General features: G+C 40.2%; 1 protein-coding gene across 3 annotated transcripts in view; it reads left to right on the top strand.

Annotated features, from left to right (window-relative positions):
- The window catches only part of HERC6 (HECT and RLD domain containing E3 ubiquitin protein ligase family member 6), a 62,370-nt gene that overhangs the window by 2,435 nt on the left and 35,605 nt on the right, over positions 1-24,330 (top strand). For 2 of the 3 annotated variants that reach the window (XM_019464637.2, XM_019464654.2), the window contains exons 2-8: positions 1,139-1,298; positions 3,074-3,150; positions 6,267-6,494; positions 7,834-7,928; positions 9,645-9,772; positions 17,357-17,499; positions 18,158-18,225. In XM_019464637.2, the coding sequence (XP_019320182.2) occupies positions 1,139-1,298; positions 3,074-3,150; positions 6,267-6,494; positions 7,834-7,928; positions 9,645-9,772; positions 17,357-17,499; positions 18,158-18,225 (899 nt within the window). The remainder of the gene's footprint in view (positions 1-1,138; positions 1,299-3,073; positions 3,151-6,266; positions 6,495-7,833; positions 7,929-9,644; positions 9,773-17,356; positions 17,500-18,157; positions 18,226-24,330) is intronic. The other variant, XM_019464646.2, reaches the window with a different exon arrangement.

Here is a 24,330-nt window from a genome sequence, read left to right as displayed (position 1 = left end):
GGACATTTTTTTTATTGCCCCATGGTTTGAAACTAAATAATTGAAAAGGATAAGATCACACAGGTTTAAAAAAAGAAAACTAAAGGCTCCTGGGTGGCTCAGTTAGTTAAGTATCCAACTCTTGATTTCGACACACATCATGATATCACAGTTCGTAAGATCAAGCCCCAAATCAGGACTCTGTGCTGGCATCATGGAGCCTTCTTGGGATTCTCTCTCTCTCCCTGTCTCTCTTCCCCTCCCCTTCTCTCTCTTTCTCTCTTTACCTCAAAATAAATGTGATATATTTAACTCAAAACCTCTAATAATTCAGAAACAAACACTTTGGAAAAAGCTTAGATTGACTGGTAGGGATCACACTACAAATGATTAGGTTTTCATTTGTGGGCACTTTTGGCTCATGAGAGGCATATTACTACTTTTTAAAAAAGATTTTATTTTTTAAAGTAATCTCTGCACCCAATGTGGGGCTCCAACCTACAACCCTGAGATCGAGAGTCACAAGCTCTACAGACTGAGCCAGCCAGGTGCTCCTACTGCATTCTTTGTGAGAGGATCTGGCTTCTGCCTCTCACATTCATGAGGCAGGCTCCCTGCCCATTTCCTCCTGAGCAAGGAATTCACTATTCTCACTGTTCAGGGCTAGGAAAGTCAGAAGAGGAGAGTGGAGGCAATCCCATCTTCCCTCTGTCTCCTTTTGTTTTGCTACCATCCTTATAGAGAAATGTTAAGTCAAGCATCGTAGTTCCTACAAGTTCCCTTTCTCCATGAAGCTCATCCTATTCTAGTCTATGCTATGCTATTCTATATTGAAAGCGAGAGGAGGGGTCAGAGGGAGAGAGAATCCCAAGCAGGCTCCATGCTCAGCGCAAAGCCTGACATGGGGCTCAATCTCATGACACTGGGATCATGATCTGAGCCAAAATCAAAAGTCAACTGACTTGAGTCACCGGGGTGCCCCTGAAGCTCATCCTTTTAAATAGTAACCATATTCCCATACAGACAGCGTAATACTCATTGAGCTTTTTTCCTTCAAACTTTAGTGTGGATGTCAGGGCATGATTTAAAAGTCCATTGGAAAAGATGAGAAATCTGAGTGATCTTTCTGAGAAGTTTTATTTTGTTTTTGTTCCTGAAGAACCAATTCAGGCATTGGAAACTCTACGTGTTGAACTGGTGAGCTGTGGAAAGGAACACTCCCTTGCTGTCTGTTACAAAGGAAGGGTCTTCGCATGGGGAGCTGGTTCTGAAGGGCAGCTGGGAATTGGAGAATTTAAGGAAATAAATCTTATACCTCAGTAAGTATTTCCATTCATTCATTCATTCATTCATTCAGTATTTTTGAGTTTCATGTGCTAGGCACCATGCAAGATGTCAGGGTACAAAGATACTATGACAAAGTCCCTAACCTCAATGATTATAGTGTAGTGAGAGAAAAAACTCCTAACCCCAATTATTATTTAATTAGAGTCCTATGAAGAAGGGCAGGGTAAAATGAGAACATGTGACTCCTTGATCTTAATCTCATATATTGGAAATAACCGAGGGGACCCACTTGGTAAATAAATAAATATAAAATAAACATAACCTATAAATAAAAATAAAATATAAAGATTACTTTAAAGTAAAAACATTGAACAGAAGATGCAGAAAGAAATCTTATTGGAAATTCCCTTCTGACTAAAGCAAAGACTCCTTGAAAAAAACAGCTGCCATTCACAGCTTGGAGGGAGTTTCTTATGAATTCAGATGCTATGAAGACAGACTGCCCAAACAACACCAAAAAAACCCTATGAAACCTTCCATACTCTCCTACTGAAACCTTGAAAACCTCCCTTTTGCTATACTGATATATATATATATATATATATATATATAGTGATTCCACAAATTTTCCATTACTGGCAGCTCCCATCTGTACATATAAATAAATTTTGTCTTTTCTCCTTTCAGTTATTGTCAGTTGTCAGTTAATTTGCATGCCCCCTATCACTGGATCCAAACCAGAAGAGGAAACTTTTACTTATGGAAAAGTAGTAAGATGATGGGATAAGGGGGAGGAATCATATCCTCATAAACAGCTTCCTAGGACAAATGATATGACAAGCAGTCTGAATTGTACATTCATGAATTACATGTGTAAGAATTTTAAAAAGCATGATTTTTAATACTAGGAGGTTACTTTTCGTTACCTCTTCTGGTTTTGAATTGTATGTGTGCTGTGGCTTTGGAGAACAAGCATTGAACTTTGAATGAAAAGACGAAGGTTTGAGTCTAGTTCTACAACATGATACCTATAACATGATTCCCTAGAGCAAACTAGAACTCTGACCACTACTAGATGCAACCATATGAAATTGCTGGTAGTTACCTTTTTGATCCACAAAAATGGCAATGTAATAGGATTCAACCTAGTGATTTATTTATCAAATAGGGCTTAAATCAGATGATGTAAATAACAGTGTTCTATAAATTTTAAAGCCCTGTGTCATATGTGCACGAAGAAATTTATTTTTCTTTTAAGGCAATAAATATAGAATAAAAGTTAGTACATTATATACTGCATTAAAAGTCCAATAAAAATCACTTGTGTATTATAACTGTTTAGATTCTGCTCTGTACCTTTATGCTTGTTGATGTCATGTTAAAAACACTTAGAAGGCTTTGGCTTAAAGGTACTACAGAAATGTAAGAAAATAAATTATTTCTAGGGAAAATATGCCCAGGTTGCCAACAATCCTGAAAATGATGAACGCATGAATGTTGAATGTTGGTTTGACAGCAGTTTTAAGCAAGTAATTCTTTATAATTTCTAAAGATTATACACCAATCAGGAAAACCACCATTACTGTGGTGTTTCTGATTATTACCAAACAGCCCTATATATCTGCAGTCATCAAGAGAACTATTCTATTGTAAAAAAACATTAAAGTAGCCCAACTCATAAAAAAAGTAAAGAAAGCTATTTCCCTAAACCAAATGTATTACCTGGGATCATTTTACATATCTGTAGTTCACTTGGTGAGCCACTCTAAAGAAGGATTAATAGATTTTTGTATCATTTTTACTACAGGAAGATAAAAACTCTGACTGGTATAAAAATTATACAAGTTTCCTGTGGAAACTACCACTCTCTGGCATTATCAGAAGGTAAAAATGGCTTTTTGGATCTTCTAAGTATCATTACAAAGTAATTTGTTTTTAATATGAATGATACCTGTTGATTTTTAATGCAGTGGGACTAATTTTAATGCATTTAGAAGTTTTTAACTTTTTAGATTTCATAAGCTCTATTGTTCTTCATTGTTTTTTCAATTGTCTTTGTTCTTATTATACTCTAAGTAGTGACTCATTCATATCGATGCTATAAAGGGTCATCTCTGTTCTCATGACCTGATCTGACTCTCTCAGAATTTAGTAGTGGTTTTATTTCCAGAACTTTGCCCTTTGTGCTGAATGGCTGTATATACCGGCAGACTCAAATACACTAAGGCCTATTTGTTTTTTTGACTTAGATCAAAGAAAGAAAAGTCAAAATGTCAATGTGGTGGCTGGGTGGCTCAGTCAGTTAAGAATCTGACTCGACCTCAGCACAGGTCTTGATCTCAGGGTTGTGAGCTCAAGCCCCACATTGGGCTCTGTGCTGGATTTTACCTACCTAAAAAGAAAAGAAAGAAAAGTCAAGGTATCAAAATCATGACTATATTTTTTCTACTAACATCCCCCATCCTTTGTCCATCATCATTCAAAATTTTTCAATGGAGAGTGTTGCAGAGGAAAAACTTTTCTTCCAGCCTCTTAAGTTTAGCACCTGGTAGCCTGCAAATTTATGTGACAAAAGACAGATTAACAAGACAAAAGGCACGAGTTTTATTAATATTTTCATGCATGGAAGTTCACAAAAAAGAAGTGAAACTCAAGAAGTCATTAGACTTGGGGACTTATATACCATTTTAACAAAGGAAAGATTTGGGCTTTGCAGGATGATCAATTGTAGGGAAGTGACTTGGAAATATGTGGAAATAATGGAAGATAAGAGTTATTTTATTAAGAGTTATTTGTGAAGACTCATGTTGATGCAGACTTTCCATCTCTGGTGATGAGTCACTGCCCATCCCTGGTGCAGGAAAGGACACCTTCACAAAGGGAAATATATACATTGCTTTTGGGTGGATAAGAGGAGGGGCAGAGAACTTTTCCTGCATAGATTGATTCTCAATTGCCTTCAGCTCAAGATAACCCTTATGCCAAAATGACATATTTTGGGGTGGCATATTCTGATTGCCTTCAAGAGACATTTAACATTTGTATGTCCTTCAGGTGATATCTTATGCATAATTGCAGCTGTGCCACAAGGGCTATGAACAGCCAACGTTTATTTCCTGGTTGCCTTCTGTCGCACCAGCTATTTTGTGAAATGCTTTACATGTATAATCTCATTCAGTCACTTAACAAACACTGAACCTGGGCATTATTTGTATTCTCATTTTAGAAATGAAGAAATTTGGACTCAGACTTTCAGCAATTTGCCTAAGGTCACACACTAACAGATAGTGAGATTTGAACCAATACTTGTTTACATCCCAATCCTAAGTGCTTAACCATTGGACCACACAGGCCATGAGACCGTACTATAATCCTGTGGCTATTGTATAATTCCTTCCTGCCATTTCCAGCTATTTGATCTAGGGCAAGTTATTTAACTTGACTCTCGATTTTCTCATCTGTAGGAGTACTGATGTCTACCTTACAGGCTGTTCAGAAGATTCAGTGAAACAAGACATACAATATATCCTGCACAGTCCAAAGCAGATAGTAGGGGTACAATAAATATTAGTCTCTTTTCCTTCCATACTTTTCTTCTTCTTAATTATTGAAATAGTTTGAATTATTTCCTCAGGGTATTGATTTGTCTTTACATTGGTCTGGATTGTGAAGGTTGTGTGAAGCCTGGGTACCCAGTACATTTGCTATGGTGAACTGTGAGTTCTCATAGACCTTAAATGTGGGTTTGACATTCTGCATTGTGCCCTCAGAAATACTTTTCAGTGGTAGAACTAGCTTTAGAAGAGTTTAAAAAAGAAAAAATTAGATGTAATAACATAAACATCTGAGACACCTTGGCAGTTTCCTGGGTAGACAATGAAACATTAGAAGATCTTGACTTTTGACCTCATGTAAATTATCCACCTCTGGTCAAATTCAACATAAAATGTTGTTGGTTGTTTTCTCCCATCCAGTCATTCCACAAATGTTTGTTAAGTGCCTATAATGTTTCCAGCAAAGAGGATATAGCAGTGAACAAACCTAAGACTGTGCTTTCATGGAGTTTATATTATGGGGGTATGTAGGGGAAGTGAGCCTTAAACACATAGACAAATAATTATGTCATATAACAGAGACAAGGGTGTGGGGGAAAAAAATGAGGCCAGGTAAGGGAATGGGAGCAAGTACTCAAGTAGAGGAAAGGGGTCTTTCTCTTTTATGAAGGATGTCACGGAAGCTATTTCTTACAAGGTGAGCAGACACCAAAAGAAGGGGAGGAGGGAGACAAGATGCTAAGGCCATGATCCAAAGGAATGATCCAGATGTAAAGGCCATGAGGTTGTGGCATACTCAACAGGGAACAGCAGGGGCTCTGGAAAGGTATGAGCAAGGGGGAAATGAAGTCTGAGATGTGTCATGGGGAATCCTGGTGACCTGGCGCTTGTGAGCTGTGGTGAGAATTGTCCTTTTATTGAGTGAGACAGAAAATCCCTAAAGGGTTCAGTCTGACTTATTTTTTTAAAAGACCACTCTGGCTACCCTTTGGAGAAAAGACAAACATGGATTCTGGGAGCCCAGTGAGGTGTTATTGTAATCTTCCAGGAGAAAAGTGATGGTGGCTTGGTGGCTAAGGTGGTAACAGTGGGGAGGTGAGAAGTGGTCAGATTCCAGATACATTTTAAAGATAGAGACTTTAGGATTTGCTAGGTAGAAGGGTGTAAAAGAAAGAAAGGAGATGAGCATGACTCCCAAGATTTCTAGTCTGAGCAACTGAAAGAACACAGTTGCCCTTGACTGGGAGGGAGAAGAGGAGTGGATGTTGTTGGAAGGGACTTTTGAAGGTGTTCTTGACCATCTTCCTTGCCTTTAGTCAGAATACTCTAACCTCTTTTGTCCCTATTTAAGTATCAAAGATCTTTAGAATTAGGGTGGTAGTTTCTACTCGAATTTGGTATTCCAATATTTTTACAATTTTGAATTTCTCTTCTTTATTTTTGTAGATGGCCAAGTGTTTTCATGGGGAAGTAACAGCCATGGGCAGCTGGGCCTGGGGAAAGAGCTCCCCTCCCAAGCCAGCCCACAGAGGGTGAGGTCCCTGGATGGCATCCCCCTGGCTCAGGTGGCTGCAGGCGGGGCCCACAGCTTTGCCCTGTCTCTCTCTGGGACTTCATTTGGCTGGGGAAGCAACAATGCAGGGCAGCTGGCCTTCTTCGGGAGTAATGTTCCAGGTAACAAGATAATCTTGTTCTTGCAGTAAATCATTCTTTCTTTCCAGTTGGAAGACCAGCTCTGCAAAGGGTACTCTCAATGATTAGAGCAGTGATTCCCAGGCTCTGGAGTATATTAGAATCACCTGGGATGCCATCTTAATTTTTGATTGCCACTATAATATATTACCAGAAACTTGTGGCTTGAAACAACATAGATTTCTTATCTTATAGTTCTGGTAGTCAGAAGTCTTATGCAGGTCTCAGTGGGCTAAAAAAAAGTGTCAGCAGCTTTGGGACAACCAGGTGTGGGGTGGGGATGGACCTTGCATTATTTTCTTGCTTTTTTCCCCCTCTAGAGTTCATTTACATTCCTTGACTCATAGCCCCCTTCTTCAAAGCCAGCAATGGCTGGTTAAGTCTTCCTCAAGTCACTCTGACAGTGACTCTCCTACCTCCCTCTTCCTCAGTCAAAGGAGGAATTTGTAATTACATTGGGCCCACACAGATAATCCAGGCTAACCTCCCTATTTTAAGGTCAACAGTTTAGCAACTTTAATTCCATCTGCTTCCTTAACTCCTCTTTGCAGTATAACCTAACATATTCACAGCCTCTGGGGAAAGGACACGGACATCTTCCAAAGCCCCTTATTTTTTCTACTGCAAGAGCATTGAAAAATCCCAGTGCCCACCCCCTCCAAACAAGTTGCAGTGTCCAAGTTAGACCCTATACCAAGTAAATCAGAATGTCTGGGGATGGAAACCAGGCATCGGTCATTGTTAAAGATTCCACAGGTTATTCCAATGTGCAGTCAAGTTTTAGAATCACTGGATTAGAAGATGCTAGCTGGAGAAAAACCAGTTCCTGGCAACCCTTAAACTCACTGTGAAGTCTTCCCCATGAACCCTTTCCTCCTCTGTTCAGTTCTTTACATTCAGCTAACATAGTTGGTGCCTGTTAAGTACCAGTACTTACATCTCGTTTCATTTAACTCTGCCAACATGAAATAAGTCTTATTTTCTCAATTATTATTGCATATTTGCAGAACACCTACCATGTGACAGAAATGAATATAACATAATGGCAATATTACTGGGAATAAAGGTCTTAAAACTTAGCTTTGTAGGAGAATAGTGATAGGTGTTATAGAAGATCAAATTTTCCAGAAATAAATGCTAAAGGACTGCTTTTCTTTCTTTTCCAAAGCAGGGCTTTCCCTCTATTTTATAATACTTCTGAGTGTTCATTTTAAAAATTATGTTAACTAATTACAAGATGATAAAAATATTAAAAGATGTAAAAACTCATGGATTCTGAGGCTGTTTCTTAGACTCTAGACATTGTACTTTCTTTCAACAGTGCAAAGCTACAAGCCTCGTTCAGTTAGTGCGCTGAAAACTCTCGGTGTGGTTTATATCAGCTGTGGTCATGAGCACACTGCAGTGCTTACCCAGGTAATCTAAAATGTTTTGCTATTTTTGGCAAATGAGAAATGTTACCACAAGGTATAGCTATTGGCTGTTGTTAAAAGCCATATGCGTATCAGTATCTCAACTATATCCATTCAATGTACAAATATCTAAAGAGGAGAAATTAGCCAAATATAAACCATGAAAGTTTCAAGATCCTCTAACAAAAGCTAACTTCAGCTTTAGGAAATATTTTTAGATACCCGCTGAGTTAGATTAATATAGGAGAGAATCCTTTTAGCAATGATTCATTCATAATGTAGTTCTACAGGTGAAAATTATTATAGAAGAGATGAAGTAATTTTTACAGATTTCAATAACCCAAATTATAGACTAGAACCTACTTTGTTCCATTTCTTGCTTGGCAAAATTATGAGCCTGCTTTGTAAATGTTTGCTTCCTCTTGTTATACTGGCCAAATAGTATATTCCAAGGGGGTGGATTCTCTCCATAGCCATAAGGAATAGACTTGAAAACTATTTGTGTGGTTGAAATGATTATTTAAAAACTAAATACCTAAAATAATTTGTATTACTTGTTTTAACTTTAAAAAACTTTTTTTTAACATTTATTTATTTTTGAGACAGAGAGAGAGAGAGAGAGCATGAACAGGGGAGGGTCAGAGAAAGAGGGAGACACAGAATCTGAAACAGGCTCCAGGCTCTGAGCTGTCAACACAGAGCCCGATGCAGGGCTCGAACCCACAGACTGCGAGATCATGGCCTGAGCCAAAGTCGGATGCTCAACCAACTGAGCCACCCAGGCTCCCTGTTTTAACTTTTTTAATGTTTATTTTTGAGAGAGAGAGGGAGAGCGTGAGTGAGGGAGGAGCAGAGAGAGACGGGGACAGAGGATCCGAAGCAGGCTCTGTGCTGACAGCAGAGAGCCCGATGTGGGGCTCTAACTCACAAACCATGGGATCACGACCTGAGCCGAAGTCAGACGCTTAACCAACTGAGCCACCCAGGTGCCCCGGTATTATTTGTTTAAAAGTGTGTTTGGATTATATTATTCTTAGTGGACAGGAGAAAGCTAGAGTTGTTTTAATCAAGAGTCATCTTTGGTTGCACCTGTGTGGCTCAGTTGGTTGAGCCTCCAGACTCTTGGTTTCAGCTCAGGTCCCCATCTCTTAGTTTGTGGGATAGAGCCCTGCGTCAGGCTCCACGCTGATAGCACGGAGCCTGCTTGGGATTCTCTCTCTCCCCATGTGTCTCTCTGCCCGTCCCCGACTCACACTCATTTTTTCTCTCTCTCTTTCTCAAAATAAATAAACAAAACTTTAAAAAAAAAATCATTTTTTGAGGGGCCCCTGGCTGGCTCAGTCAGAAGAGCATACAACTCTTGATAGTGGGGTTGTGAGTTCGACCCCAAGGTTGGGTGTAGAGATTACTAAAAAAAATAAATACACTTTAAAAAAATCATCTTTTGAGAAAAGATTATTTTCAGAGAAATGTTCAAATAAATAAAGCAACCCTCTATTTAAATGTGTTATTCTTGAGCCATCCATTGATTCTACAATGAAAGCCAATGGTTTTTCATGTTTAATGAGTTAACTTACATACACTCTTAGAAATAATAAATATAAGACCCTTCATATAGTACTCTCATATAATTCTCTGATGATACTTATCTTTAAGTTTCTAGTTACTTTTTTAAATATGAAATTAGTTTGATTCCTTCTATTCCTTCTTTTTTAAACAGAATGGGAAAGTGTTCACATTTGGAGACAATAGCTGTGGACAGCTGGGACACAGCCCCACTGCTGAGAAGACAGGTCCACAACTCATGGAAGGAATTGAAGGCCTAGTTTCACAGATAGACTGCGGAAGGTAATAGGCTAGTTTTTTGTTTGTTTGTTTTTAGTGTGAGTAGAATGTGTTATATTTTATGATTTAGAAATGATTCCTCAGCAATGTTTCAAAACTTAAAACACAAAATATGTAACTACTATTTTTCTAGATCATTTTCCTTTCTGAAAATTTACTTCTTTTAAATATAGTTTAAGTTTTCTATTTTTTCTTTATTCCAGACATTTCATTTATTTAATAAGAATTTATTGGAAGTCTACTGTGTATAGACCACCTTATTAGGTGCTGAAGGTTGGCAAGAGGGTTTAAAATAAAAACAGTGGTACTTGCCTACTTGAGTTGATAAAGCAAAATTAAAGTATTCCCACACAAATAGAAGATAATACATATTTACATATGCATTCAGAGTTTTGCATAACCTAATTATGAGGACACTGAATATTATCTACCCAATTTATAAATAACAAAGCTTACATTTATTTAAAAAAAATTTTTTTTAACGTTTTTATTTATTTTTGAGACAGAGAGACAGAGCATGAGCAGGGGAGGGGCAGAGAGAGAGAGGGAGACACAGAATCCGAAGCAGGTTCCAGGCTCTGATCTGTCAGCACAGAGCCCGACGCGGGGCTTGTACTCACAGACCAAGAGATCATGGCCTGAGCTGAAGTCGGAGGCTCAACCGACTGAGCCACCCAGGAGCCCTACAAAGCTTACATTTAAAACACAAATGAAGGAGAACCTGGGTGGCTCAGTTAAGCATCTGACTGGCTCAGGTCATGATCTCTCGGTCCATGTGTTCAACCCCCACATCAAGCTCTGTGCTTGACAGCTCAGGGCCTGGAGCCTGCTTTGGATTCTGTGTCTCCCTCTCGATCTCCCCCTCCTCAACTCACACTCTATCTTTCTCTCTCTCTTAAAAGTAAATAAACATTTAAAAATAATAATAAAACAAATGATGGGGCATCTGGGTGGCTCAGGTCAAGATCTCACAGTTTGTGAGTTCCAGCCCTGCATCAGGCTCTTGGACTCTCAGCTGTCAGCAAGGTGCCTGCTTCAGATTCTCTGTCCTCTCTCTCTCTGTCCCTCCCCCGCTGGTGTGCATGCACCAACAAGGCTCTCTCTCTCTCAAAAATAAACCTTAAAAAATAATAAAAATAAAAAAATAAAACACAAATGATAGAAACCATAGTAAAGACTTATCAATAATATTCTGTCTTTAAGGTTACTAAAAAGTTAATATTCGGGGAGGGCTTCTGGGAAGATGGCAGCGTAGGAGGACACTGGGCTCACCACGTCCTGCTGATCAGATTCCACCCACACCTGCCTAAATAACCCAGAAAATCGCCAGAAGACTAGCAGAATGGATTCTCTGGAGCCAAGCATAGACAAGAGGCCTATGGAAGAGGGTAGGAAGGGCAGAGAGGCCGTGCGCACAACCCAGACAGGCGGGAGGGAGCTGGGGCAGAGGCGCAGCCCATCTGCCAAGCAGAGGCCCTGAGTCTGGCTGGCAAAAGCAGAGGGGCCGGCTGGCGTGTGTTCTGACAGCAAGCGGGACTTAACATCTGGAGGGTTATAAGTTAACAGATCTTCTCGGTGAGCGGGAGGGCTGGAGGACAACAGGAAGGAGAGTTGTTGAGCCCCGGACAACAGAGCGCAGCTTGGCGGGGAACAAAGGCGCTCGCCAGTGCCATCTCCGTTGCCCATCCCCCAGCCGAAACCACAAAGGGAACCAGTTCCTGTCAGGGAACTTGCTTGCACCGCGCAAACACCCAACGCTGTGCTTCTGCGGATCCATCGGACCCATCCCTCCGGCGGCGGCGGGTCTGACTCCCTCCCAGTGCCACAGGGCCCCTCCGGAAGCAGATCTCTGAAGGAAAAGAGAGCTGAGCCTGCCCCTCCCGCCCCTGTGCACCTTGCCGATCCAACCCAGCTAATATGCCAGATCCCCAGCACCACAAGCCTGGCAGTGTGCAAGTAGCCCAGATGGGCCATGCCACCCCACAGTGAATCCTGCCCCTAGGAGAGGGGAAGAGAAGGGACACACCAGTCTGTGGTCCCAGCGGTGGGCTGGGGGCAGACATCAGGTCTGACTGCGGCCCTGCCCACCAAAGCAAGTTATTCCAGACAGCACAGGGGAAGTGCCCTGCAGTTCCCCACCACTCCAGGTACTATCCAAGATGATGAAACGGAAGAATTCTCCTCAAAAAAACGTCCAGGAAATAATGACAGCTAACAAACTGATCAAAAATGATTTAAACAATATAACAGTAAGTGAATTTAGAATAATAGTCATAAAATTAATCGCTGGGCTTGAAAACAGTATAAAGGACAGCAGAGAATCTATTGCTACAGAGATCAAGGGACTAAGGAACAGCCAGGAGGAGCTAAAAAATGCTATTAATGAGCTGCAAAATAAAATGGAGATGACCACAGCTCGGATTGAAGAGGCACATGAGAGAATAGGTGAACTAGAAGATAAAATTATGGAAAAAGAGGAAGCTGAGAAGAAGAGAGATAAAAAAAATCCAGGAGTATGAGGGGAAAATTAGAGAACTAAGTGATGCACTAAAGAGAAATAATCTATGCATAATTGGTATTCCAGAGGAGGAAGAGAGAGGGAAAGGTGCTGAAGGTGTACTTAAAGAAATAATAGCTGAGAACTTCCCGGATCTGGGGAAGGAAAAAGGCATTGAAATCCAAGAGGCACAGAGAACTCCCTTCAGACGTAACTTGAATCGATCTTCTGCATGACATATCATAGTGAAACTGGCAAAATACAAAGATAAAGAGAAAATTCTGAAAGCAGCCAGAGATAAACGTGCTCTAACATATAAAGGGAGACCTATAAGACTCGTGACCGATCTCTCTACTGAAACTTGGCAGGCCAGAAAGGAGTGGCAGGAAATCTTCAATGTGATGAACAGAAAAAATATGCAGCCGAGAATCCTCTACCCAGCAAATCTGTCATTTAGAATAGAAGGAGAGATAAACGTCTTCCCAAACAAACAAAAACTGAAGGAATTCGTCACCACTAAACCAGCCCTACAAGAGATCCTAAGGGGGATCCTGTGAGACAAAGTACCAGAGACATCGCTACAAGCATGAAACCTACAGACATCACAATGACTCAAACCCATATCTTTCTATAATAACACTGAATGTAAATGGACTAAATGCACCAACCAAAAGACATAGGTATCAGAATGGATAAAAAAAACAAGACCCATCTATTTGCTGTCTACAAGAGACTCATTTTAGACCTGAGGACACCTTCAGATTGAAAGTGAGGGGATGGAGAACTATTTATCATGCTATTCGAAGTCAAAAGAAAGCTGGAGTAGCCATACTTATATCAGACAAACTAGACTTTAAATTAAAGGCTGTAACAAGAGATAAAGAAGGGCATTATAGGGGCGCCTGGGTGGCGCAGTCGGTTAAGCGTCCGACTTCAGCCAGGTCACGATCTCGCGGTCCGTGAGTTCGAGCCCCGCGTCAGGCTCTGGGCTGATGGCTCGGAGCCTGGAGCCTGTTTCCGATTCTGTGTCTCCCTCTCTCTGACCCTCCCCCATTCATGCTCTGTCTCTCTCTGTCCCAAAAATAAATAAAAAACGTTGAAAAAAAAAAATTAAAAAAAGAAGGGCATTATATAATAATTGCAGGGTCTATCCATCAAGAAGAACTAACAATTATAAATGTCTGTGCATCGAATACAGGAGCCCCCAAATATATAAAACAATTACAAACAAAAGCAACCTTATTGACAAGAATGTGGTAACTGCAGGGGACTTTAATACCCCACTTACAACAATGGATAGATCATCTAGACACATGGTCAATAAAGAAACAAGGGCCCTGAATGATACATTGGATCAGATGGACTTGACAGATATATTTAGAACTCTGCATCCCAAAGCAACAGAATATACTTTCTTCTCGAGTGCACATGGAACATTCTCCAAGATAGATCACATACTGGGTCACAAAACAGCCCTTCATAAGTATACAAGAATTGAGATCATACCATGCATACTTTCGGACAACAATGCTATGAAGCTTGAAATCAACCACAGGAAAAAGTCTGGAAAACCTCCAAAAGCATGGAGGTTAAAGAACACCCTACTAAAGAATGAATGGGTCAACGAGGCAATTAGAGGAGAAATTAAAAAATATATGGAAACAAACGAAAATGAAAATACAACAATCCAAACGCTTTGGGATGCAACGAAGGCAATCCTGAGAGGAAAATACATTGCAGTCCAGGTCTATCTCAAGAAACAAGAAAAATCCCAAATACAAAATCTAACAGCACACCTAAAGGAAATAGAAGCAGAACAGCAAAGACACCCCAAACCCAGCAGAAGAAGAGAAATAATAAAGATCAGAGCAGAAATAAACAATGTAAAATCTAAAAAAAAACTGTAGAGCAGATCAATGAAACCAAGAGTTGGTTTTTTGAAAAAATAAACAAAATTGATAAACCTCTAGCCAGGCTTCTCAAAAAAAAAAGGGAGATGACCCAAATAGATAAAATCATGAATGAAAATGGAATTACAACCAATCCCTCAGAAATACAAACAATTATCAGGGAATACTATGAAAAATTATATGCCAACAAATTGGACAACTTGGAAGAAATGGACAAATTCCTAAACACCCACACTTTCAAAACTCAAACAGGAGGAAATAGAAAGCTTGAACAGACCCATAACCAGTGAAGAAATTGAATCAGTTATCAAAAATCTCCCGACAAATAAGAGTCCAGGACCAGATGGCTTCCCTGGGGAATTCTACCAGACGTTTAAAGCAGAGATAATACCTATCCTTCTCAAGCTATTCCAAGAAATAGAAAGGGAAGGAAAACTTCCAGTCTCATTCTATGAAGCCAGTATTACTTTGATTCCTAAACCAGACAGAGACCCAGTAAAAAAAGAGAACTACAGGCCAATATCCATGATGAATATGGATGCAAAAATTCTCAATAAGATACTAGCAAATCGAATTCAACAGCTTATAAAAAAAATTATTCCCATGATCAAGTGGGATTCATTCCTGGGCTGCAGGGCTGGTTCAACATCTGCAAATCAATCAACGTGATACATCACATTAATAAAAGAAAAGATAAGAACTATATGATCCTGTCAATCGATGCAGAAAGGCATTAGACAAAATTCAGCAACCTTTCTTAATAAAAACCCTCGAGAAAGTCGGGATAGAAGGAACATACTTAAACATCATAAAAGCCATTTATGAAAAGCCCACAGCTAACATCATCCTCAATGAGGAAGAACTGAGAGCTTTTTCCCTGAGATCAGGAACACGACAGGGATGCCCACTCTCACTGCTGTTGTTTAACATAGTGTTGGAAGTTCTAGCATCAGCAATCATACAACAAAAGGAAATGAAAGGCATCAAAATTGGCAAAGATGAAGTCAAGCTTTCACTTTTTGCAGATGACATGATATTATACATGGAAAATCTGATAGACTCCACCAAAAGTCTGCTAGAACTGATACATGAATTCAGCAAAGTTGCAGGATACAAAATCAATGTACAGAAATCAGTTGCATTCTTATACACTAATAATGAAGCAACAGAAAGACAAATAAAGAAACTGATCCCATTCACAATTGCACCAAGAAGCATAAAATACCTAGGAATAAATCTAACCAAAGATGTACAAGATCTGTATGCTGAAAACTATAGAAAGCTTATGAAGGAAATTGAAGAAGATATAAGGAAATGAAAAAACATTCCGTGCTCATGGATTGGAAGAATAAATATTGTTAAAATGTAAATACTACCCAAAGCTATCTACACATTCAATGCAATCCCAATCAAAATTGCACCAGCATTCTTCTCAAAGCTAGAACAAGCAATCCTAAAATTCATATGGAACCACAAAAGGTCCTGAACAGCCAAAGTAATTTTGAAGAAGACCAAAGCAGGAGGCATCACAATCCCAGACTTTAGCCTCTACTACAAAGCTGTCATCATCAAGACAGCATGGTATTGGCACAAAAACAGACACATAGACCAATGGAATACAATAGAAACCCCAAAACTAGACCCACAAACGTATGGCCAACTCATCTTTGACAAAGCAGGAAAGAATATCCAATGGAAAAAAGACAGTCTCTTTAACAAAGGGTGCTGGGAGAACTGGACAGCAGCATGCAGAAGAATGAAACTAGACCACTTTCTTACACCATTCACAAAAATAAACTCAAAATGGATAAAGGACCTGAATGTGAGACAGGAAACCATCAAAACCCTAGAGGAGAAAGCAGGAAAAGACCTCTCTGACCTCAGCCGTAGCAATCTCTTACTCGACACATCCCCAAAGGCAAGGGAATTAAAAGCAAAATGAACTATTGGGACCTCATGAAGATAAAAAGCTTCTGCACAGCAAACGAAACAACCAACAAAACTAAAAGGCAACCAACGGAATGGGAAAAGATATTTGCAAATGACATATCGGACAAAGGGCTAGTATCCAAAACCTATAAAGAGCTCTCCAAACTCCACACCTGAAAAACAAATAACCCAGTGAAGAAATGGGCAGAAAACATGAATAGACACTTCTCTAAAGAAGACATCCGGATGGCCAACAGGCACATGAAAGGATGCTCAACGTCGCTCCTCATCAGGGAAATACAAATCAAAACCACACTCAGATATCACCTCACGCCAGTCAGAGTGGCCAAAATGAACAAATCAGGAGACTATAGATGCTGGAGAGGATGTGGAGAAACGGGAACCCTCTTGCACTGTTGGTGGGAATGCAAACTGGTGCAGCCGCTCTGGAAAACAGTGTGGGGAGGTTCCTCAAAAAGTTAAAAATATACCTACCCTATGACCCAGCAATAGCACTGCTAGGAATTTACCCAAGGGATACAGTACTGATGCATAGGGGCACTTGTACCCCAATGTTTATAGCAGCACTCTCAACAATAGCCAAATTATGGAAAGAGCCTAAATGCCCATCAACTGATGAATGCATAAAGAAATTGTGGTTTATATACACAATGGAGTACTGAGTGGCAATGAGAAAGAATGAAATATGGCCCTTTGTAGCAACGTGGATGGAACTGGAGAGTGTGATGTTAAGTGAAATAAGCCATACAGAGAAGGACAGATACCATACGTTTTCACTCTTATGTGGATGCTGAGAAACTTAACAGAAACCATGGGGGAGGGGAAGGAAAAAAAGAAAAAAGAGGTTAGAGTGGGAGACAGTCAAAGCATAAGAAACTCTTAAAAACTGAGAACAAACTGAAGGTTGATGGGGGGTGGGAGGGAGGGGAGGGGAGGTGATGGGCATTGAAGAGGGCATCTTTTGGGATGAGCACTGGGTGTTGTATGGAAACCAATTTGACAATAAATTTCATATGTTAAAAAAAATAAATGCGTTACTATGCAAAAAAAAAAAAAAAAGTTAATATTCACCTACCATTTGTTTAACCACATCATTTGGTACCCTCTCACCCTGACATTATAATAAGGTATCTGAGTACTTATTAGATAAACCTGTTATTTTGTGTTAGGAGACATCATCTTTCTCAAAAAGTGAGTACCTTGGTCTTCATTATATTCTCTCTCTTGCAGTTACCATACCCTTGCGTATGTCTACACCACAGGCCAGGTGGTATCTTTTGGTCGCGGACCAAGTTGCAAAAGCTGCTCAAATCATCCGGAGCCTCTGACAGAGAACACTGACGTTACCTGCCTGATTTCTGCTGAGAGTAAAAGTGGTTCCACTAAGTCATGATTTTGTTTTAATTGATGCCACTGGAGGAGAAATATTATTTATCTTCCTTTCACAGGAGTACATAGACCTCTGGTTCTTTTAGTACTGTTACTTTTAATTAAGACAATATGCAGTTTTTCTTATGTAATGATTCTTGGAGTATTTAGTAATTTTTTTCTGAAGATTAAGGTAATACAAAAAAGTTCCCAAGTTGATGAATTATCAGAAAGATATACTTTTATATATTTAATCAAACCTCTTCTAGGGGCACCGGGTTGGCTCAGAGGAGCATGTGACTCTTGATCTCGGTGTTGTGAGTTCAGGCCCCACCTTTGGTGTAGAGATTACTTTAAAAAATAAAATCTTAAAAAAAGTACATCTAAAGCACATCACCTTGGTTTCATTAAGCAAGTGCATGAAAAATTAAATTTTAAGCTAAGTGTGTATGCAACATGTAGGCTGATCAAAATAAATCGTTTATGGTGCTTGTTAAAATTCATTTAGAAGAATACTAATTGCCAATAAATAAGTAAATTTAGCTTGCTAATATATCAGGTTTTTTTTTAAGGCTATTTTTTCAAAGTAGTTTTAGGTTTATAACAAAAGATTTATTTTTTACTTCTAAAAACAATAAACATGGATTTATGACTTTCTTTTAGGACTTGTGGATGTTCAAGTCAAGCACATTTTTGCTGGAACACATGCCAATTTTGTGACAACTTACAAGGTATCTATTACACTTTCTGTTTCTTTTAAAAATCATTGTTTTCCTCTAGATTTCAAACTAGTATTTGAAACATTGTATCATTTGTGTATATTCATATTTTTTACTAAAATAATAAGATCCTCAGAATGCTTCTTAAAAAATCTGTGATTTTCACTTCCTCATTTGGCTTCCTGAGAGATGAGACCCCCAAATCTAAATTCATTGTTTTTACACTGTTTATTATTAAGTAATATTAATGATAATATTAAGAGCAGTGATTAATATTAATTGATTAGTGTTAATTGTAGCCCTCATGCATGAAGGACCAATCAAAATACTCCAAGTCAATCAACACATTTAATCCTCATGTCAATTCCAATTGGTATTATTTCCCCCATTTTATATATGAAAGAACTGAGTCTCAGAGAAGTGGACTCACCCAAAGTTGCACTGCTAAGTGGCAGAGCTGAATCCAGGCAATCCAGCTCCAAAGCTTAAACCATTACCCACCGTACCATAGTACCCTCCCAGTTGGTGACAGAGAGGATTTTATCATATTTCCGGGTGAAATGCTTGTATGGAGGTGGAAGTATACAGATGTACCTCATTATATTGGCACTTTGCTTTAGTGCGTTTTTTTACAAACTGAAGGTTTGTGGCAATGCTATATTGAAGAAGTTTATGGGCACCATTTTTCCAACAGCATTTGCTCGCTTCTTGTCTCTGTGTCACATTTTGGTAATTCTTGCAATATTTCAAACTTTTCCATTATTACTATATATGTTATGGTGATCTGTGATCAGTGATTTTTGATGTTACTGTTGACATTGTTTGGGGACACCATGAACCATGCCCCTCTAGGGTGGCAAACTGAAAGGTGTGTGTTCTGGCTGTTTCACCAACTGGCTGTTCCCCTGTCTCTCTCCCTCTCCTTGGGCCTTCCTGTTTATTCTCTGAGACAAAACAATATTGAAATTTGGCCAGTTAATAACCCTACAATAGCTTCTAAATGTTCTGGTGAAAGGAAGAGTCACATGTCATTTTAAATAAATAAGAAGCTAGAAATTATAAACTTAGTGAGGAAGACCCATCGAAAGCTGAGACAGGCTGAAAACCACATCAAACCTAGCTAAGCTGTGAATGCAAAGGAAAAGTTCTTGAAGGAAATAAAAAGTGCTACATCAGTGAACACACAAATGATAAGAAAGTGAAACAGCCTTACTTCTAATATGGAGAAAGTTTTAGTGGTCTGGATAGAAGATCAAACATTCCCTTAATACCAAAGCCTGATCCAAGGCAAGGCCCTAACTCTCCTCAATTTTATGAAGGCTGAGAGAGGTGAGGAAGCTGCAGTACAGAAGTTTGAAACTAGCGGAGTTTGGTTTGTGAGGTTCAAGTAAAGAAGCCATCTCCATAACATCAGAGTGCAAGGTGAAGCAGCAAGTGCTGCAGCAAGTTACCCAGAAGATCTAGTTAAGATGATTAATGAAGGTGGCTACACTAACCAACAGGTTTTCAATGCAGATGAGACAGCTTTCCACTGGAAGAAGATGCCATGTAGGACTTTCATAGCTAGAGAGAAGTCACTGCCTACCTTCAAAGCTTCAAAGGATGCCTGACTATCTTGTTAGGGGCTAATGCAGCTGCTGACTTTAAGTAGAAGCCAGTGTTCATTTACCATCCTGAAAATCCTAGGGCCCTTAAGAATTGTGCTTTATCTAATCTGCTTGTTCTCTATGAATGGAACAACAAAGCCTAGGTGACAGCACCTCTTTATAACATGGTTTATAGAATATTTTAAGGCCATTGCTGAGATCTGCCAAAAAAATAAAAGTTTTCTTTCAAAATATTATTGCTCATAGATAGTACACCTGGTCATCCAGGAGTTCTGATGGAGATGTACAACCAGAATGATATTGTTTTAATCCCTGTTAACATAACATCCATTCTGTAGTCCATGAATCAAGGAGTCATTTTGACTTTCAAGTCATATTATTTAAGAAATACACTTCATAAGGCTACAGCTGACGGTGCCTGGGTGGCTCAGTCAGTTAAGCATCTGACTTTAGCTCAGGTCATGATCTCACAGTTTGTGAGCTCGAGCCCTGCATCGGGTGAACCTGAGCCCTGCTTTGGGTGAGCCCTGCTTCTGTCTCTCCCTCTCTGCCCCTTGCTCACTTGCGCCCTCTCTCTTAAAGAAAAAAAAAGGCTACAGCTGTCGTTGATAGTAATTCCTCTAATGGATCTGGGCGAAGTCAATTGAAAACCTTCTGGAAAAGATTCACCGTCCTAGATTCTATTAAGAACATTCATGGGAAGAGTTTAAGATGTCAACATTAACAGCAGTTTGGAAGAAACTGGTTCCAGCCCTCATGGAGGACTTTGAGGGGTTCAAGACTTCAGTAGTGGAAACAGCAAGAGAACTAGAATCAGAAGTGGAGCCTGAAGATGTGAATGAATTGCTACAATCTCATGATAAAACTATGAATCGATGAGAAGTTGCTTTTTATGGATGAGTAAAGAAAATTGTTTCTTGAGATGGCATCTACTCCTGGTGAAGATGCTGTGAAGATTGTTGAAATGATGACAAAGGATCTATATTTTTACATAAACTGAGTTGATAAAGCAGCAGCAAGGTTTGAGAGGATTGACTTCAATTTTGAAAGAAGCTCTGTAAAATGCTGCCAAACAGCATCATGTGGTACAGAGAAATCGTAAAAGGAAGCACCCATTGATATGGCAAACTTCAGTGTTGTCTTATTTGAGGAAATTGCCACAGCTATCCCCAACCCTGACCACCAACATCAAGGCAAGATTACAACCTTCATCAGAAGAAATATTATGACTCACTGAGAGCTCAAATGATGACTAGCAGTTCTTAGCAGTGAAGTATTTTTTAACTTAAGATATATACATTGCTGGGGTGCCTGGGGTGGCTCAATCGGTTAAGTGTCCAACTCTTGGTTTGGGCTCAGGTCATGATCTCACAGTTCATGGGATCGAGCCCTGCACTGGTCTTCGCACTGACAAGCAGAGCCTGCATGGGATTTTCTCTCTCTCCCTCTCTCTCTGTCCCTCCCCTGCTTGCAATCTCTCTCTCAAAATAAACTTAAAAAAAAAGATATATACATTATTTTTTTTTTAGACATGATGCTTTTTCACACTTCATAGACTACAGTATTGTGTAAACATAATTGAAGCCAAAAAATTCATTTGACTCACTTTATTGCAATATTCACTTTATTGTGGTAGAATTGAACCGAACCCTCAGTATCTTTAAGGTATGCTGTATGTAGTTATTTTCCCAATTTGTACTTTTTTTTTTAATTATCAGGAATGTTTTAACCATGACATCCATACAGATTCTTACTATATTCTCTGGGACAGAAAATGGTCAGAGGCAAAGGTTTCTGTGCTGCTGGGTTGGTTGGGTTGTACTTGTCTGTTCTGTTACAGCCATTCAGCCAAGAAGCAGCTGCCTGCTGTGTCTCAGGCTCTGGTTTCGGTGCTTGGGATAAAAGTGAATAATACAGGCAAGGTTGCTCTCATTCATGGCATTTGGATTCTACAGGGAAGGGCAGACAATAAATATGTAAATACAAAATAAGTAACATTGTGTTAGAGAGTCATAAGTGCTCTGAAGCAAACAAAGCAGATCGTGGGAGACTGATGAAGTGGGCTTCTTTAGAAATGTCAGTTAGGGGGGCGCCTGGGTGGCTCAGTCGGTTAAGCATCCGACTTCTGCTCAGGTCATGATCTCACGGTCTGTGAGTTCGAGCCCCGCGTCGGGCTCTGTGCTGACTGCTCAGAGCCTGGAGCCTGTTTCAGATTCTGTGTCTCCCTCTTTCTCTGACCCTCCCCCGTTCATTCTGTCTCTCTCTGTCTCAAAAATAAATAAACTTTAGGGGCGCCTGGGTGGCGCAGTCGGTTAAGCGTCCGACTTCAGCCAGGTCACGATCTCGCGGTCCGTGAGTTCGAGCCCCGCGTCGGGCTCTGGGCTGATGGCTCAGAGCCTGGAGCCTGCGTCTCCCTCTCTCTCTGCCCTCCCCCGTTCATGCTCTGTCTCTCTCTGTCCCAAAAATAAATAAACGTTGAAAAAATAAATAAAATTAAAAAAAATAAATAAAATAAATAAACTTAAAAAAAAAAAGAAAGAAATATCAGTTAGGGAAGACCTCTCAGTGGCTGGGACATTAATTGGATACCTTAGGCATGCTTAGATCCAAAGAAAGAGTGTTCCAGCTAGTGGGAACCACACATAGAGAGACCCTGTGGCAAGTATTTGTTTAGCATGTGAGGACAGAGAGAGGGCCCGAAGGGCAGAGCACATAGGAAAGGGTGAAGAGTTATATGGGATGGAGGCAGGTAGGTGAGATGTGGTCAGTGTGAAATGTCCTTGAAGACGAGATCTGGAGCCTTAGTTGGATGTCCAAATCTGGAGCTCAGGGAGCATGTCAGCACTGGAATATAGACATGGTAGTTGTCCAAGTATAGACAGTACTTGAAGCTGAGGCCTGGAGGAAAGCTTACCTTATTAAGAGAGTAAAAATGAGAAGAGAAAGGGGACAGAATCCAGCCGTGAGGGAATTCTCCATTTAGAGGTCTGACAATGAGGAGGTGCCAGAAGACAAAGTGAAAAGGGCCAGTTTCTAAGATGGGGGAAAACCAGGAGAGGGTGTGTTATCAAGGCAAGAGAAGGTATTTCCAGAAAGAAGAAGTGGCTAATCCTGTCACATACTGCTGAGAGGTCAAGTAAGATGAGCACAGAGATTATTTTGGAGAATGATCCCATTCAAATGGAGAAAATGATGGTGCATGAGAAAGAATGGATAATTGCAGAAGCAATGTCCCTCAGTAGGAGAGAAGAGGCAGGATTCTGTCCACATAGAATGTAGGGGTATTTATAGAATTAGGGGTATTATAGAATGTAGAAATATTTATTTTATTCTAATAAGGAACAGTGGAGGTGGGGCGGGGGGGAGGGGGAGAGGTGATGATGGAAAGGTGCCTGATGGCTTTAATTTCTTCAGTGACACACAAGGCACGGTCCTCATCTGGGAGTGAGTGGAAGAGGAGTGTTAGAGGTTTGGGAATAAAAGGAAGGTGTGCAGTAGTTGTCTCAGAGAGTGAGAAAGCAAATGTTGTGGGAAATTACTAAACAGTGTTGGGTGCCCATTTGACATTTGTGGTAGTAGACTTCAAGCGAAATCAGTCAGCACGGTTGTGCAATTTTCTCCAGTGAATGGATTGGATTCGGTTTTGTTTGGATTCAATTTTGGAGTAATCCAGACTTGATTTTAACCACAGATGGAGTTTTACTAGGTAAGTACAATAGGAAAGTGACAGAGTAGGAAGTATTTGCAAGGGACTTATTATAGTGCTGACCATGGGCTCTAAGCTGGGTGAGGATGAGGCGGAGGATGAATAATGACCAAACAATAGGGTCAGTGGATTGGAGATCCTAATGGCCTCAAAGAATGTTCGAGTGGGTTCCACTCTAAAGCAAGTGGAAGTAAGTCTGCTCTGTCTGCTAACAAAACACCATAGACGAGGTGCCTTATGAACAGCAGAAACTTACTTCTCATAGTTCTGGAGTCTGGGAAGTCCAGGATCAAGGGGCTAGCATACTTGGTGTCTGGTGAGGACCTGCTTCCTTGTTTGTGGAAGGCTATCTTCTTGCTGTGTCCTCACATAGCAGAAGGGGCAAGAGAGCTCTCTGGAGTCTCTTATAAGGGTGCTAGTCCCATTCATGAGAGCTCCATCCTCATGACCCATGCACCTCCCAAAGGCCCCACCTCTTTTTTTTTTTTTTTTTTTTTTTTTTTTGAGAGAGAGAGAGAGAGGGAGCAAGGGAGGGGTAGAGAGAGCCGGAGAGAGAGGATCCTGAGCAGGCTCTGCACTATCAGCACAGAGCCCAACGTGTGGCTTCCTCCCAGGAACTGTGAGATAATGACCTGAGCTGAAATCAAGAGTCAGATGCTTGACTGAGCCACCCAGGTGCCCCAAGCCTCCACCTGTTAATGCTGTCACACTGAGGGTTAAAATTTCAATATATGAATTTGGGGGGAACACATTCAGTCCATAACATTCTGTCCTCCCCCCCACCAAAAAAAATTTATGTCCTCT

This window comes from Panthera pardus, unplaced genomic scaffold (assembly GCF_024362965.1).
Source record: "Panthera pardus isolate Hobbes unplaced genomic scaffold, ASM2436296v1 HiC_scaffold_13, whole genome shotgun sequence".
Lineage (NCBI taxonomy): Eukaryota > Metazoa > Chordata > Mammalia > Carnivora > Felidae > Panthera > Panthera pardus.
This window is presented reverse-complemented; position numbering and strand designations above follow the sequence as displayed.